The sequence below is a fragment of the Rousettus aegyptiacus genome, unplaced genomic scaffold (assembly GCF_014176215.1).
Source record: "Rousettus aegyptiacus isolate mRouAeg1 unplaced genomic scaffold, mRouAeg1.p scaffold_m13_p_14, whole genome shotgun sequence".
Classification (NCBI taxonomy): domain Eukaryota; kingdom Metazoa; phylum Chordata; class Mammalia; order Chiroptera; family Pteropodidae; genus Rousettus; species Rousettus aegyptiacus.
Window position 1 is genome coordinate 13172644 of NW_023416289.1, and position 17010 is coordinate 13189653.

General features: G+C 47.7%; 1 protein-coding gene across 1 annotated transcript in view; it reads right to left on the reverse strand.

Moving 5' to 3' along the window:
* Positions 1–234: 234 nt before the first annotated feature.
* The window catches only part of CDH3 (cadherin 3), a 42931-nt gene continuing 26155 nt past the window's right edge, over positions 235–17010 (reverse strand). The window contains exons 7-16 of the mRNA XM_016164619.2: positions 16819–16994; positions 16029–16157; positions 14952–15137; positions 13086–13327; positions 12558–12703; positions 11528–11752; positions 8318–8524; positions 5885–6015; positions 5376–5522; positions 235–3767 (exon numbers count right to left, since the gene is read on the reverse strand). Coding sequence (XP_016020105.2) covers positions 3558–3767; positions 5376–5522; positions 5885–6015; positions 8318–8524; positions 11528–11752; positions 12558–12703; positions 13086–13327; positions 14952–15137; positions 16029–16157; positions 16819–16994 — 1799 coding nt within the window. The 3' untranslated portion in view covers positions 235–3557. The remainder of the gene's footprint in view (positions 3768–5375; positions 5523–5884; positions 6016–8317; positions 8525–11527; positions 11753–12557; positions 12704–13085; positions 13328–14951; positions 15138–16028; positions 16158–16818; positions 16995–17010) is intronic.

The window sequence follows — 17010 nt, forward strand, 5'->3', positions numbered from 1 at the left end:
TTAAAAAAGGGAACCATAAAGCTTCTCTTTCCATGGTTGAAAGTGAGAGAATGCATGTACCTGACTCTGTGCACGTCAAGGGCATGACCAGTAATTGCTGTGGCCACTGCCGCCGGCGCCACCACCACCACCACTGCCACCACCATCATCATCAAAGTGTGCAAGACAGTTCCTGGCACACAGCATACTCCGTGGTACGGGACAGCCATTGTGACTACTTTGCCCTGGGGCTCCTTCTGTTCCTGCATACCTTGCCCTAGATTGCTAGGTAGGGAGGCTCACCAGCCTTGTTGAGGTTCAAGTGAATGGTGCCCCCTGCTGGGCACAAGGGGAAGGGCCATCAAGGAAGCCACAGCCACTCTGACCACAGAAGTCACTTCCTAAAGTCTAAGAATGTCTAGTTTAGATTGGGAAGAGCAGCTTCCACCCAAAGTGTGAATGTGGAGATAAAGGAGCAATAACTGGCCCTATCAGTCCCTTGACAACCACAATGGCAGTGACAATTACAACACTTGGTAGCGCTGGTCTGCCAGGCACCCTTCTAAGTGCTTTACATGTATTAACTCATTTACAACTCCACTTTCCAAATGAAAAAAAAGTGAGTCACAGAAAAGTAAAGCGATCTGTCAAAAGTATAATGCCTGAAGTGCCTAAAGTGCTGGGATTTGAACCTGTGTCCTGAACCATGCCTCCATGGTCAATTTAGTGAGAGGTAGGTTTCACCTTTAGCCAAAGGGAGTTGGACCCATGGAGTCCCCCCGGTGGGTCTGGAAGTGAACATATAGGGTGTAGGTAACCAGAGGAGCTTCCCAGGGTGACCATCCCCACACTTTCAATGGCAGGGCCACTGGCTGACCCTAGGGCCCCTCCCGGGCTGGCCAACCCTCTACATTTCCCTGCTTATGACTTCTTTGTGCATCCCTGTGGAGGACCCAAGGTTAAATGCACTCACTCCCTTTGCACAACTCTGAAAATGGTCAAGGAAGGTCCATACCTAGCATAGGAAGCCAGAAAATTGAGGAATCAGCTACTTGCCTACCTTCCAGTGATGAGAGCCATCCCTTTCAGGCCCCTCAAGGGTCCGGGCAAAGCCCACATTGGGAGACGGGTCTTATCTGCAGACTCTTTGGGAGGAAACAAAAAATACTGTCAGGTCAGCCACAAGCAAAAAGGCAAAGTGTGAAGTGAGGCCTGGGGACCTACTCTGAGTGGTTAGCACTGGTGATTTATTTCGCATTATAGGTCCTAAAGACCAGTCCTAAGATCTTATTCTGCAGATGAGAAACAGGCCCAGAGCGAGAGTAACATCACATCCACCAACATCACAGAACCTAGGCTCAGTCTTTCCAAGTCACTCAGAGGCTGGCAACTTGTTCCATCACCAGGGGAATTTCGATCCATCCAGACACCAGGCTTGGCTAGGAAAGGCCACTCTTCCTCCTCCACTCCCTACAAAAATCTCAGGGGAGGAAGGCAAGTTTGAACAGTGGCTGTTTGGTTTTATTATTAGTCTCCACTGAAGATAGGGTTTCAGGCTTTATTCAGGATTCTCACAGAGGAGTTTAAGATAAGGGGCAGCAGGTGTTTGCTGGCTGTGATACCTAATCCTCTCGTACAACATTATCAGCAAAAGCAGCAGGGCCCTGGTAGAGGGGAATCTGAGGCCACAGGAGCCAGAGGCTGAAGCTTGGGAGAGGCAGGAGGTAGCCCTGACTGTGGGCTAAGGTTCCACACACCAAGGACAGTTGAGGTTTCTTACCCGACTTAGTTTGTTCCTAACTTCTCCATCCAGGGTCTGAGGCTTCAGGACACCTTCAGCCTCATTTTTCAGAGCCTTGGTCTTAACCTTGCATATGCTTAAGAATTACCTGAAAGTCTTGTGAAAACACATTGTAGGGTTCTGCCTACAGAGCTTGATTCTGTAGGTGAGGCTAATGCTGCTGGCCCAGGGACTGCACATTGAGAACCATTGCTTTACAGAATGAGCTATTCTTGCGGGAAGGAAACATTTATTTCAACTTCGGCCATACTTTTTCAGCTTCACTTCAGATTCTTTTCTTTTGGCTCATTGCAAAGAAAAAATTTAAATTTCTCATTAACAAAGGCACACATGGAATTTTCCTATCCTGGCTGGCTGTCTCTTCAGCCTCATTCCTCCTGCCTCTGTGCCTGGGTATTGCCAGGAGTGTGTCAGTTTCACTGATATCCTGGTGTGTTCTCTCATTTTTGTCTGGCTTGATTTCGATGATGATCAGGTGTCATTTTTAAAAGTATGATGATAAGACCATTCTCTAAAGGAGGGAAGTCCCTTCAGATGGTGATTGCGAAAATTAAAGGAAATAATTGAAGTTAAATGCTGTCCAGGTCTAAAAAGTATTGAATAAATGGTAGCCGTCACTAGTGAACACAAATAGCACTTAGCATGTGCCAGACGTTAATTCACTTGAATCTCCATAAGAACTCCCTATTTTGTGCATCACAAATCTGAGGTAGGTAGAGGTTAGGCAACTTGCTAGGAAGTAGCAGAGCCAGACCCTCCCCAACTCCTACCTTTCAACACAGGGCAGGAAATCTTTGTGCGCCACATGGGAGAGCAGCCACCAGTCCAGAAGAGACGTTGCCGACAGCTCTGGGGGAGGGCCCAGCTCAGGGGGAAGGAGGTGATCTGGCCCTCTCACACAGAAGAGCAACTCTGAACATATAAGAAGGAAGGCAGGTTCGCCCCTACTTGGGCCTGCAAAGGAATCCTGAGCTTCCTCCAGCATGAGGAGGCAGCTGTGGTGAGGCCGGTGTACTCACTCCTTTCGCACAACTCTGAAAATTCTAAAAACCATTGAATTTTACACTTAAATAGGTGAACGGTATGGTATGTGAATGATACATCAATAAAATTACTTAAAAAAAGAGTTTACTCCCCTGGCATCTCTGGGAAAAATTCCTTTAATAAAAAACTTCTAGTACATTTACATGATTGTCATCACCCTTCATCTACAGCACTCCACAGGGAAAATAAAAAATAAAGGACAACCTAGACGCGCTCAGTATAAAAACGCAGTAATCCATTCAAAGAGGAGGGCTTGGGGCCTAGAGATCAGAGAGAAATGCACGAGGACACGGGAGTCGAGCAGCTCTGAGGGCCTGGGCTTTTGGAGGGCTCCAAGCAACAGTTGAGGACCTGCCTCTAACTTTTTTGAAAACAGCATTTAAAAAAAAAAAAAATTCAGGTTGCAATAAGAGGACTCTTCTGAGAAGGCTCCATTCCACACAGAACATTATCATGGAGAAGTTAGAGTCGGTCCAAGCCCAGGACACAAGACTGAGCATTTTATGGTAGAGAAGAGTCTCCTGGAAATTCAGCCTCCGAGGAACCCCGGGCCCAGGCTGAGAGGTCAAACTGCCCGTGTCCCTCCCTCTAATGTCAGACTCGAAGCTTCTTCCCTTCAGGTCACTAAGACCACTTCTCAACAGCTCCAGAGTCTTGGCTGAGGGGGGACTGAGACCCCTTGAAGTTGCAGCTGCGCCTGGTGTTTACTCCCTGGCTCTGCTGGCCCAGAGGCCTAGTCGTCCTGGCCACCACCGTACATGTCCGCCAGCTTCTTGAAGCGGTTGCCCCACTCATTCAGATAGTCATAGTCTTGGTCCTGGTCAGAGGCGGAGGAGGTGAGGGAGCTCAGGGAGGCGGCATCGGAGCCGCTGCCCTCATAGTCGAACACCAAGAGGGAGTCATAGGGCGGGGCTGTGGGGTCCGTGTTAGCCGCCTTCAAGTTCTGTGGCAACAGAGAGCAAGTGGTTAGGAGCAGCGGGATGAGACACTTGGCGGCTGCAAGAACTCAGGCGACTTGGCTCGTCTGGCGGAACAGACATTTCCTCATCTGCAAGGCCTCTTTTCCCCTCCCTCGAGGTTTTGAAAGTTGAAGTGAAACAATGCATTTAAATACTTCACACAGGGCCCCGCATACAGTGGGTGCTCAGTGTGACAGGCCCGTGGTGAAGGGTAGGGACTGTGAAATCAGATGGCTTAAGTCAGAACTCAGACGTTGCACGCTAGTATGGGATCTTGAGTAAGTCCCTTAACCTCTCTATGCTGCTTTTTTCTTTTCTCAGAAATTGGGAGACTTCATTTAGTTTTAGAGGAATAGATGAATATATGTAAATACATGTAAAGCGCTTATTAGACTTGTACCTGGCATACAATGGAACACTATTTCCTCATTTGCAAGATCAGGATAACAATAGGGTTCTTACCCTGCAGAACTGATGTAGGGGTTAAATGAGAGGGTATCTGCAAGATGTCCGACAAACAGACATTTTAGAAACAGACTTCATCTAATTGGAGGGAAAAGCTCCAGGTATTTAACTCCGAGGTATCTTCTCAAACACATTGCCCCAAGCAACTTTCCCCAGATGGTTTTGTTTTTGTGCGGGACTCTCAAATATGCTCAGGCTACTTCTAGAAGGCAAAAAGTTTAGTTTCCTTTTTTGCAGAAGAAAAGACTGAGACAGAAGGGTTCAGACCAGGGCGAGGTGTCCTGACCACCCATTGAGCCCTCTGTCTACTGCTGCTTCTTTGAACTCCCCAGTCTGTCTGTCTGTCCAGCCAACCAATCTCTCTCCCAATTAAAACTTCCTTTTACTGACTGCTAGCGGGGTACCAGGCTCATCTCATCTATCCCCTAATGTATCTATAGCTCAGTGATTCTTACAACTCTGGCTGTATATTTGCTTTCTTTGGGGAGCTAAAAATATCAGAGTTTAAAAAAATAGATGCCAGGGTCCCAGGCACTGAGATTTTTCAAAAGTCCTCAGATAAATCAAATGTGTGACTGGAGTTAAGGACGCTGGAGACACTAGCTATTAGTAACAATAGCTCTCGTTACCTAATAAGTGCTACGTGCCCGGCCGGCGATTCCCAAACTTAAATTATCTTTAAAAAATTCTGAAGCCCAGAATTAAATCACAACCTCGGGGGAAAGTCAGAAGCATCACTAGTTTCTGAAGTCCCTCAGGAGATTATAATGTGCTAGCTCTGTTCCAGGTGCTAGCCTAAAACAGAAGTCCCAAACTTTGCTCCCATTAGAATCACCAGGGATCTTTAAAAACTTCAAACCCAGGTTGTCTGGCTCCAGAGTTTTTTTCTAACAACCATTTGTTGAATGAATCATTCCTAATCTATTCTTTACCGCTCTCCAAGTTAGGATTTTATGAAGGAGAAAACAGAAGCCCAGAAGTTATTCAAATGTGCCAGGGCTCACACAGTTGGCTGGTGAAATAGGCAGGATTTGAACCCAGAGCTAAGACTCTGAGGCCAGGCTCTTTCTCGTGTGCTGCTCGTGCTTGAATACATGGCTGCCCCTGGCTGGCCCCCCATGTCTCACCTCAATGATGAAGTTGCCGATTTCATCTGGGTTGGCTGGACGTGGACGGTACATGGGTGTGGGGATGAAGGTTGGCGCCACATCATTCCGAAGAACTACCTCAGGCCGGGCCTCTAGACCCCGGTGGAGCTGGGTGATGTCATAGTCCTTCATGAAAGGAAAGGAGCATGATTGAGGAGGGCTCTCCACTCCCCACCGTTTGCATGTTTCGGCTCATGGGTAGGTCTTAGAAGATAGATAATGTCAGAGATTTCTGAAAGCCCTAGTTTCCACACCCCTGTCTCTCAAATTAAGTTCAGGCTCAAGGTCACCTTAAGACCACGGCAATGAACCAGACACCCTCTCAGAAGAGGAGAGTTGATGGTCAATCCCGCATGAAGCCTGATGCTTCAGGCCAGGGTCTGGTCAACACAGCTAACATGGTTAGTTGATTGATCCAATCATCCCTACCAGTGCACTGGGGGCATCCACCTCCCAACCCCTGGACTTCCCAAGGCCCAACACCCTACCTGGTCCTCCTCACCACCCCCCTCTTCGCCATAGTAGAAGACGTTGTCACGGGTGTCATCTTCCGGGAGCAGCAGGGGTTCCTTGACCTTCCGCTTCTTCCTCACCAATAAAAGGAGCACCAGCAGGAGGACTAGAAGAGTTGGGGAGTGTGAATATTCACCCCCACAACCACGCAGTTGGCCAAGACCCCCAAACCCTCACAGCCTCTAATTTTAGAACTCTCCACTCAGTAGCCAGAGTTTAACACACTTCAATGGCTCCTGTGCACCTAGGAAACAAAACTCCTTATCACAGCTCGCAGGATTTGGCCTGGCCCTTCTGCAATCCCCACCTCCCTCCCCTACCCAGGTCTGGTCACAGTGGCCTCCTCAGAGTTCCTCAAGCATATCCCGCAGTTTCCCACTCAAGAACCTTCCTCTGGGCTCTTTCCTCACCTGGAACACTCTGTAGGCACATATGCATGGCTCTCAGACTTCAGGTCTCAGCTGAAGGTCACCTCCTAACACTACTCTGACTTCTTTCCCCACCTACAGTTTTATTATCATTTGTCAGCCTTCCTGTGTTGACGTCACCGGTCCCGAGAAAAATCCTTCTTTGTGGGGATAGGACTCTTGCAGCAGATGTTACTTTTCAATAGGACTCTTTTTTAGTCCCCAGGTGTCCCCTAAATTATCCACTTTAAGTTAAATGCAAGACAGTGCAACTTTTATATGATGTGGTAATTTGAACTTAGGTGCAAGTGTTATGTTGGAATTTTACGAGGGACTGGCTTTTAGTGATACGGTTTAGATATGGCGGCACTGGCCAACTAATGCCTGGCCGCTCTCCCTAACAGCCATGACTACTCCCTGTTAATCCCATGGGAAGAGGGTACTCCCTGGCTCTCTGAGGCTGTTTGCTTTTTTCTTCTGCCGATGGAACTGCGGTCTCTTTTTGGCCAAACAAAACAAGTCTAGCCTTCTTTGGGAGTCCGTAGGTTCTCAGGATGCACACCTCATGTCAGCTAGACTGTGACCTCTCCCTTCCTTTTCCTCCCCACTGGGTCTGGGGAAAGGCAGGAGGTGAACTGAACTGCTCGCCGACACACAAAGCTTATGTGTCTAACTGCCTACTGATGATATCTCCAATTGAACTGGCCTGGCAAATCTCCTATGGTTCTTCACAAACTGGTTAATGGAAACTCCATGTGTCTACTCATTCAGGCCTAGACTCATCGGTGGCTCTTTTCTGCATACCACATATCAAGTGATATGGATGAACTGACTCTACCCTGAAATATGACATATGACCGACCACCTCTCACCACCTCGACTGCCATCCTGGTCTGAGCCACCAACCCTCCTCTCCCCCAGATTATGCAATAGCTCCTCACTGGTCTCCCTGCCTCCATTCTTGTTTGTTCAGTACTATTCAGGAGGAATCCTGTACAATTCAAGTCAAATCATATCACTCCTCTGCTTCAGGCCTTTTCTGATGACTTTCCATTTCACCTGGACCCCTTACAAGAGCCTAAAGGCCCACACGATGCTCCACTACACCCATCACCTCTCTGACCCCATCTCCTACTCTTCTCCCTCTTGCTTTTGGTACTCTAGTCATTCCTATTTGCTCACACCAAGCAGTGCTGCCTGGGGCCTCTGTACTGGTTCCCTAGATATCTGCTGTCTTTGTTTGAATATTCCCTTCTCATCAAGGCCTTTCCTGCCCATGCTACTTAAATTGTAGACCTCCTCCTATTCACTTTCTTTGTCCCCATATCAGCACATATTTCTCTGCCAGATTTCTTGTTGTCTGCTTCCTGCACTAGAAAGCAAGCTCTGTGAGGGCAGGCATTGGTCTGCTTTGTTAAGTGCCACACTCCCAGGGTCTAAAAGAGTGCTTGGTGCACAGCAAGTTGATGAATTAAAGCTTGCTCTTGTATTCATAGCTGATTGTGTTTTCTTCATAGGACTAATTTAAAGAGTGGAAAAAGCAAATGTGATAGGTTCAACTTTTAGAGCAAAGAAATTAGTTTTTAACTAATTTAAAAACTAATAGCCCAGTGATGCAAATTCTAGCATGCATCAGGACCCAGGACCCTTTGGAGGGCTGTGTCTGATTCAGAGGTCTGGAGTGAGGCCTGAGAATTGGTCCTTCTAAAGAATTCCTGGTAATACTACTGCTTTTGGTCTGGATAACACTTTCAAAATCACTGCTCTCTAGCCTCTAGATGACAGAATGGCAGGACCAAGTCTATTTGCTCACCACGATATCCCCAAAGCCAGGCACATTCCAGAAGCTCCATAAATACCTATTAACTAAACGACACTCCTGGATTTCAGAGTTTAAAAAACACATGAGCAATGATAATGGCCCGTTAGTATCATAAGTTCAGGGTAAAATCAGGTCTTCTAACTACTCGTCCTTAGAGAGGGCAGGGTGCCAGTACTCACGCAGCAGAGCCAGGATGGCCCCCAAGACGGGGAGGAGGAAACCCCCCTTCCAGCGTTCGGGGCAGGTCTCCACATGGCCATAGCAGTCACATACAAAGGCCTCGATCACTGTCAGCTGTTCCTTGTTGCCATGGTCGGACAGAGAAAGGTATACGTCATATGTGTCTTGCTTCAGGAACTTCTTCAGTGACAGGGCCACTGTGTCTCCTGGAGTGGACGAATAATTTATTCACCTTAGGAAACCACAAATAGTTAGAACTGAGCCTATTATGATGGAGGTTTGAGGTGATGGCTTCTACATCTGGGCGACAGGGAGAAATATCCCAAAAGCGCATTTATATCAAGTGTTAAAAATTGGTATTTGGCCAAAGTCAAATTCACCATCGTCAAAAGGATGATTGGGATAGAAAAATAAACTCATCGTCTTATTTTTTTTAAATCAATAATCATAGCACTTTTAAAATATATTTTACAAAAAAAATCATGTCATGCTGGGCTAATAATTTCTTAGCATCATTTGCTGCTAGATTGTTCTTTGCCTTGAAAATAATATTCTTCCTACGGGATATCTAACCCAATATTTTAATATTCACGTTAATTGGCCATCTGTTTTCCTATTTGAATGTTCATTATCATTTGGTATTGTAGCATTTTGCTCTTGCAATAGTGAATATAACGTTTATATCTCAACTGCATGATAGAATTTCAATATCTGAAACACTGATATTTCTGAGTGAGCATCAATTACTAATAAATTCAAATGCACATGGATCGGCGATATAACCAATGTTGTTAAGCAAATCATAGAGTATGTTATCACAGCATTAGTGACTGCACACGAGTTCAAGGATGCTGGAAATGAGGCTGCTACATGCATTGGGATAACTGGCCTTCAGAAGCCCAGGGTGGGTGACAGGTTAACTAAACAGAAACCAAGCCTCAGTGTGACCTGAACAATGAGTACCATTCTGGGGAGACTGTGTGGCAATCCTAGAGTGGGGAGTGAAACTATGTCTCTGGGTGAGGAATATAGGGTCAGGGGCCTCTTTGAAGAAAGGCCTTTAGTTTAGACCCAAGTTTCTCAAGGTAGGCGCTATTAGCTTGGGTGGAACTATTTTCATCACGCAGGACTTCCCCGAGTATTACAGATCCTCACTACGAAATGCCAGTGGTGTTCCTCAGTCACTGGGGCAATCGAAACCACCCCTCGTTTCTAGCTCATCCACCCTCAGGCTTGTTGGCCTTTTTAGCACTAGCATCAAGCCATTTTAAGTTCAAAGGCTTTGCGCCCTCACTGGGCCCCTCTCAGTAAAAAGGCCGGAAGGGAGAACTCACTGTTCCCATTCAGCACTGGCAGGCAGAGTTCTGTATGTAGGCTCAACGTTTGGTCTACTGTGTGGAGAGGCTGATGTGGGATATTTCACCAAAAGCATCGCTATCATCATCTTGTTCCCACACTGGAGGGCTGATTTTTCAGTTGATGATGGTGATGCTGGTGGCAGTGGTGGCTAATGAGATTGACACTTAGTATATTCCAAGCCCTGCTCTAATCTTCACTACGACTTGAAGGGGCAGGCACTGTTTTCTCAATTTTTCGAATGCAGAAACTGAAGCTCAGGAAGGTCATATAACCAGACCGAGGTCACACGGGGTACAGTTTCGATCAATTCTCCTGACAACAGGGAAAAGGTTGTGTCAAAAAACTAAATGAAAACCGAGAACCAGGTATCAATACTACTATCGGGTGCTGGTACCATTGGGCTTTCGCCATGCTGCTCACACCTGACAGAGCCAGATCTGACTGTTGCTGGGAAACAGCGCTGGTAAAGACAGCCGCTTGCATCTACTGAACTAACATACCAGATAAGATGCTTTTCACGTTAATCTTTGCAGTAACTGTGGAAGTAGGTATAATTATTGGCACCATTCTACAGATATGGAAACTGAGGAACAGTGAGGCTCAGTAACTTGCCCACAATCACAAAGCTAGTAAATGAAGGAGTCAGGTCTTGAACCAAGGCATTCTGGCTCCAGAGTCCACACTCTCTAAACCACCTGGTCAGGGAGGGAAAAAAATGACTTCTAGGCCACAAGGGGGTGACAGGAGACCAAAGGAAAGGTGCTGGATATACACACCCAAATCACAGGAATCATGAAACTGAGCCAATGTAGGTGTCTGAAGTGGGTCAGGAAGTCCTTTCCAGGCTGGGCTCAGTGGCACTAATGGATGCTGGGCATTTAGTTATTTGGGGACAGAACCTAAATGTACTGGTTCCCCATTTCTCTCCTGGGGCACCCTAGTCACAAGAGGAAGAGGGGATCATTTTAAAGTAAAGCGATGCAGTGTTTCTCCAGAGATCTTATTGGGTCTTGGGGGGGCCAGATCCACCTTTCTCATGCACCCTAGGTCATGACACGCCCTCCAGGCCTGTGACAACCGAAAAACCACTGAAGGCTGAGGAGCTCCAGAGTGATCGGAAAGAAAAAGGACAGAGGCAGATGGGAGCAGGGGCGGGGGCCCAGGTGCTTTGGCTTCACCCCCCACTATACCCTCAGGCATGCTATTTAACCTCTCCCAGCCTCACTCTCATAAACAGGGATAAACAATACTGACCACAGAGGGTGGTAAAAATATTAAATAAGGGGGGGGGAAAGCATCTTGCAAATCACCAGGGTTCAATAAATGGTAGGCAGCAGAGCATCATGGTAAATCAGACTGCCTGGATTTCAATCCTGGTGCCATCGTCTTCTGGCCACAGAACCTCTGGCAAGGTATTTATACTTTGCAAGCTTTGATCTCCTCATCTGTAAAATGGGAGTGCACATACGTATATGTGATAATAGTACCTTCTTCACAGGACTGTTGTGAGGATTAAGAAACTCATATCAAGCATCTGAAGTGGTGTCTAGCACAGAGTGAGCACGCTCAGTGCATGTTAGCTATTATCACTGTGCTGGAGTCCTCGTTATGTGAAATGGAGTCAGTCTCTCTCTCTGCCTGTTTTTCCATCTGTACAGGAAGGCAGCCGGGCTGGAAGTGGTCTTTAAGGGCTCCTGTGGAATTCTAAAGGCTTATATTTGATTAATAATTAGCATTTGATTAATGTTTTTGAGGAGACCATTACCTCTGCGACCCACAAGATCCTGAGCTGGGCACGCATGCAGGGTCCTGGTATGGGGCAAACACCCGCCTGCCACAGCACCCGTTACCTTTCTTATCGACCTCTGCCGTCCAGTAGATGTCTGAGTCGTGTGTGAGCTGGGCCTGGAAAGGGGAGGTGTGGGGGGACAGGTCCTTGTCCGTGATGTTCAGCACTTGGGGCACAGGGTTTTGGTTGCAGACGGTGATCTGACGGGGCTCAGGGACCGGGCCATGGTCGTTGACGTCCTCAAGTGTTAGCAGGAGGGTCCCCGTGCCAGTGGCGGGAGGGCTCCCTGTTCATAATTATACATATGACCCTTTTTCAGCATCTGCCTTGGTTGGATTGATGAATCAATGTTAAGCTCCCCTATGTCCATCCCCATCAGCCTCGGGGAGGGTCCCATTGACCACCCAGCTATAACCTCTCAAGACTCTCCATGCCCTAGCTTCACTATAGATCAAACCACTGATAGTGAACACATGACAATCATGCTAGCATTCTCATTTTTTGTCCATAGCAGACATAACTAACTGGTCAGGACATAGTTGTGCCACTTCATCCAGACAGCCACTAACAATCTATCACAAAGCAAAACCTACTGGCCACCTCGGGGCTAAAGCAGTGTTTGCCAATTAGCTTCAGGGCAGCTTTCTTTCGCAGCCCTGTGGTTACCTCTCGTCTGCCTCCAGGCCTTCGTCCACCATGTGTCAAGCAGAGAAGGCAAGCGCATAACCCCCGTCCTGTCATGGTGTGACATCACTAACCAAGCATGGTGCTTTATAAGCAGCCCCTCTCATCTGAGGGGAAACTGACAGGCCACTTCAGAGCTCACTGAACCACAGAGAGGCTTAAAGAAGTCTTCAAGGTATCTCCTGACTCAGGTTTTAGAGAAACTGGAATCATGGCCAGCTACCCCAGGACCAGAATTTATAATCCTCCCCTATAAGGCCCCTTCAACCCTCCGGATTGGTTTGCCAACACGCCCCACTCACCCCCACCCCACACACATACCATACTCTGCCCATGGAGGGGACACGCTGCGTTATGTGACCTGGGAACTGAAAGGGCCCATGTAGAGGGACTAGGAGGAAGCTCACCATCATCCGCGGCCAAGACTATGACTTCGTAGATGTTGTTCCTCACAAACTGCTCATCCTCACGGTCCAAAATCCCCGCAGCAGTGACCTGCCCACTGTCTGCGTCCATCGCTAGCCACCCAGCTGGGTCTCTCAGGATGTGGTAGCTGCAGCAGAAAAGTTGAGGAGTCATACTCAGAATACGTAGAATTCTGGTGTCGTTATTCAGAGCCTCCTTATGCCAACTGGCAGACGGTGTCATGCGACTAGGGGCTCCTGAGCTGGATCATGTGGAAAACACATCTGACCCCTAAATAGAAACCTGAGCAGCAGGTAGGGAGACAGCAGGGAGCAGTGAGAGGGAGCGGAAGTACCTGCCCCTGAACCCCTGCTGTGGTCTTGGGGAGTGTAAGGAAGGGGAGACCCTGTGCGGGGGAATGTTCAATACATTTAATGATCTTTATAATTAGAACAAATACCAGCCATAATAAACAACCCAGCCGACAGTACTGGTGCATTTGGCTGAATCTGAGCTCAGCTCCTGTGTACCTGATCTTCTGACTCCCCTTGTCAGGGTCCTGTGCAGTATAGGTGCAGACAGGCTCCCCGACGGAGATGCCCTCTCGGACTTCGATGACGTTGGAGGGTGGGATGAACACAGGTGCCTCATTCACATCCTCTACATGGACCACTACGGTGGCCGTGGACGTTGGAAGCTTCACCATTAAGGGAGCCTCATTGGTCACTTCAACAAACAGGGTGTACTGGTTTTTGGCTTCAAAATCCAAGCCCTAGAGGAGGAAAAAGGAGCCGCTATTTTGTAAGGAGACCCCACGCAGTGCTCTGACATCAGAAGGAAGGGCCTACAGTGAAGGAGGTTCAAGTTTCCCACTAGTAACAATGCTGCCCCTTCCTGTCCCATAAAGCCTCCTGCATATACTGAGTGGACACTCAGTGGGACCACTCAGACCACCCCCCACAATGGCAACGAAACTAGTAAGCCCTAGAACTGGTTCCCAGTGGAATGGTGATGTCCCCTGGGGGTGTTATAGAAACTGTGGAGGCATTTCTATTTGTCATAATAATTGAGGATACCACTGACATTTACAGGCTGGGGAAGGGACGCAAAGAACTGTCCCATATCCCATGTGACTTGCCAATATCCCCGAGACGGCATGTATTCACGGGTGTGAAATATCTGCTTATATTTATAGTCTAGAACAGGGATTCCCAACCCCTAGGCCGCAGACTGGTACTGGTCCATGGCCTACTAGGATCAGGCTGCACAGCAGGAGGTGAGCAGAAGGCGAGAGCGAAGCTTCATCTGTATTTGCGGCCGCTCCCTAGTGCTAGCATCACTGCCTCAGCTCCACCTCAAATAATCAGGCATTAGATTTTCGTAATAGGACCGGTCCCTGATGCCAAAAAGGCTGGGGACCGCTGGTCTAGAACATGCCTTACATAAAAAACAAGTTTTCGGTATGGTTTTAATATATACTAAATTTTCTAGGAATGAAACTTCTAAGGGGAGCTGGTAATTTGATTTGTTCAGGCCTTTCCCAAGACTTGTTAATTTGTTGTTCTGGAAAAACTTCAATACCACGTGTGGTAAGAGTCGCCAGAGTGACAAATAATATCCACTACATTTGGATGATTCTACAAAGATGTGCAAGTAACTGATCACTTCATTAAGTTCTCTAGTGTCAGATGCCCAAAAATTTACATATAATTTTCTTTAAATAACTTTTCTCGTAAAATTCTCTCTTATTTTAGTTAGGGAATTCTATTTTTCTAGACAGGTAAGTTAAATTATAAATGAAATTCATATCACAATGTAAAAAAGGCATTACAAAGTTTGTTTCAAAAAGAGACAGTCTTTAAAGTATTATATAAAACACTGCTCCTCAAACTGGGCCATTCTTCATAATAAACCGGGAGGTAAAATAAATCAAAAGAAAGATTAGTCCCATCTTCTTGAAGCATCAATTTTAGTCAAGGACTTTTTGAAAGGCAAGGGTATACCTAACTCCTAAGTAATTTTATTACCCAAACACCTAGATATGGATTAAATGCAAAATTAGCAAGAATTCTAATAAAACAGAGACCCTCTGTGTGAAAAGATGGATTGGGGGCAGCCATTGGACACAGATCTGGGAGGCGGAGCTCCACCGACCTGCTTTGATTAGATTAGTGGCTCTTGTTTTATGAATTGGATGCCTGGGTGAAATTTAGTTTGCACAAAGGAATTTCACAACACAAGAGGGATGGGAAAGTGTTGGAACCCATTGGCCTGGTGCACTCTCTGGTAAATGGCCCAAGGTATGTGTCCCAAGGCAGGTGGTACCTTCTTGTGCTGGAGGCTGTAGACCTAACTATTCCAGAAGTGGCCCTTATCTAAAGCCCAAGCTGACTCACCTTCTTGGTTGTCAGGACACCCTGGTTGCTCTCAGGGTGGGTGGTAATGGTGAAATGGCCCCCGTCATCACCCTCCAAGATGCGGTAGGTAGCACGCCACGCTGGTGAGTTGGGAGCATCCAGATCAGTCACCGTCAGCCTCTGCACCTCGTGGCCCACCGCATTCTCAGGCACATGGGCCTCGTACTGTCAGTGTGGGAAGGACAGCACAGTCAGAGCAGACAGACTGACCACCCTGTGAGACTGCTTCACACTTCACCGGCTGTGAATCCTCCATCCAACTTTAGGAAAGCCCTACGCCTCCTAGCCTGTCTGAAACTGTCCAACTCGATTTTCAGGGTTTCAGGCACACAGATGCAGAACGGCAGAGTCAGTCTCCCAGCTGCTAGGACAGACCATAGCAATCTTGGGCCTTCCTACATCTAGTGGCGTAATGCTCCAGGCATCTCACTGGTCTGGGTGCCCAAACCCCCGCCACGTATAGCCACACATCTAGTTGAGATCAGAAAGGTGTAAAGAAGGTGGCAAGATGGGAGAGGTGCCTGACTGCTCTGGGGCACTGACCAGAAACTTTATTAGAAGTTTTGGAACGAACAGAGAGCACAGGCTGGGAAATCAGCCACTCAGAACAAACTTTAATTGGGCCTAAATAATGTTTAACAGCCAGAGTTGCCTAAGGATAGAAGGGTAAGTGTCTTCATGACTGGCACCGAGTCCTCTGTCACTGGAGGTGTACAAGCATCCAATGTGGGAAGGAGGCAAGCATAGGTGCGAGGAGAATGCGTTTTCTTATCATCGAAGATTTTCACATCGAGCACTTGTTATATACTGGAGATCACGTTACCCAGATACTTCATTTAAAACTCAGCATAATGCAGCAGGTATTATCATTATTCCCATTATCCCAGATTAGGAAATGGGGCAAAGAGAGGTTAGGTAGTTTGCGTAAGGTCACATAGTTAGTAAGTGGTGGGACTGGGAATGGAAGCAATGTAGGCTGGTTCTGGAGTTTCGTTAGAAAGGAAAACCCTAGTCCTTCATCATCTGACGAGGGAAGAAGGAAGGAAGGGGCATTACCTTCTGGGGATCAAACACGGGAGCGTTGTCATTGGCATCCAGGATTTCCACCATGGCCACTGCCGTGGTGGTAGAGCCATCCCCATCCATGTCTGTAGCCTGGATGGTCAGTGTGTACTCAGGGACTCTCTGGGGAGAAAAGAAGAGTGGAAGGTCACTGTGAGTTCATTCTGAGGGTTTCTCAGCCAGGCCTCCTGGAGGCACAGCCTTGGGAGAATGTGGAAGGGAGGGAACGTTTCTTCTTCTCTCAATGTTCTCTTGACTCCTCAACCCGTTGCTCGCCCAACTGCCCAAAAGAACAAAAGCAAAAGGTGAAGAGGGAGGGAAATCGCAGGTCAAACAGTATTCCTGGCCCTGTCGGAGGGTGCGGCCTATGCATTGCCCCTTGACCCCGGGCAGATACAGAATGGGCGCTTTGAGCAGGGATTTGGTCAAGGTATTAATTAGGAAACAAGAGGCAACTCCTGATATCCATGGAGCTAATTCTACTTTGTGGTCCACAAGGGACAAATCTGCGCCATGTGCATGCTAAGTGAGCCATTCCAAGAGGAAATGAGAAAACCTTCGGAAAATACCAAACGACTGCATTTTAAAGCTGCCTCTTTAGCCTTAATGAGATTGTTTGGCCGCATGCCATCAGCCCAAGGGAGGTGAGGGACACCAACCCAGGAACATACCAGCAGCCACTGTTAGCTGACTTAGGTCCCCACTGCTCTGCCTTGGGCTTTGGGTGTCAGGCCCCAGCCTGGGCAAGCCTAGGTAGGCAGCACTTTCCCTAAGGGCCACTCACCTCCCGGTCCAGGCCACTGGAGATGACGCTGATAGTGCCTGTGCTCCGGTGGACAGTGAACATGAGGTCATGAGGGTCCTTTGGCTCTTGGCTATGGATGGAGTAAGCAATCACCCCATTGTAGGTGTTAATGGCATCATCCTCATCCGTGGCTGTCACCTGCATCACAGAAGTGCCTGGAGGGAGAAGAGA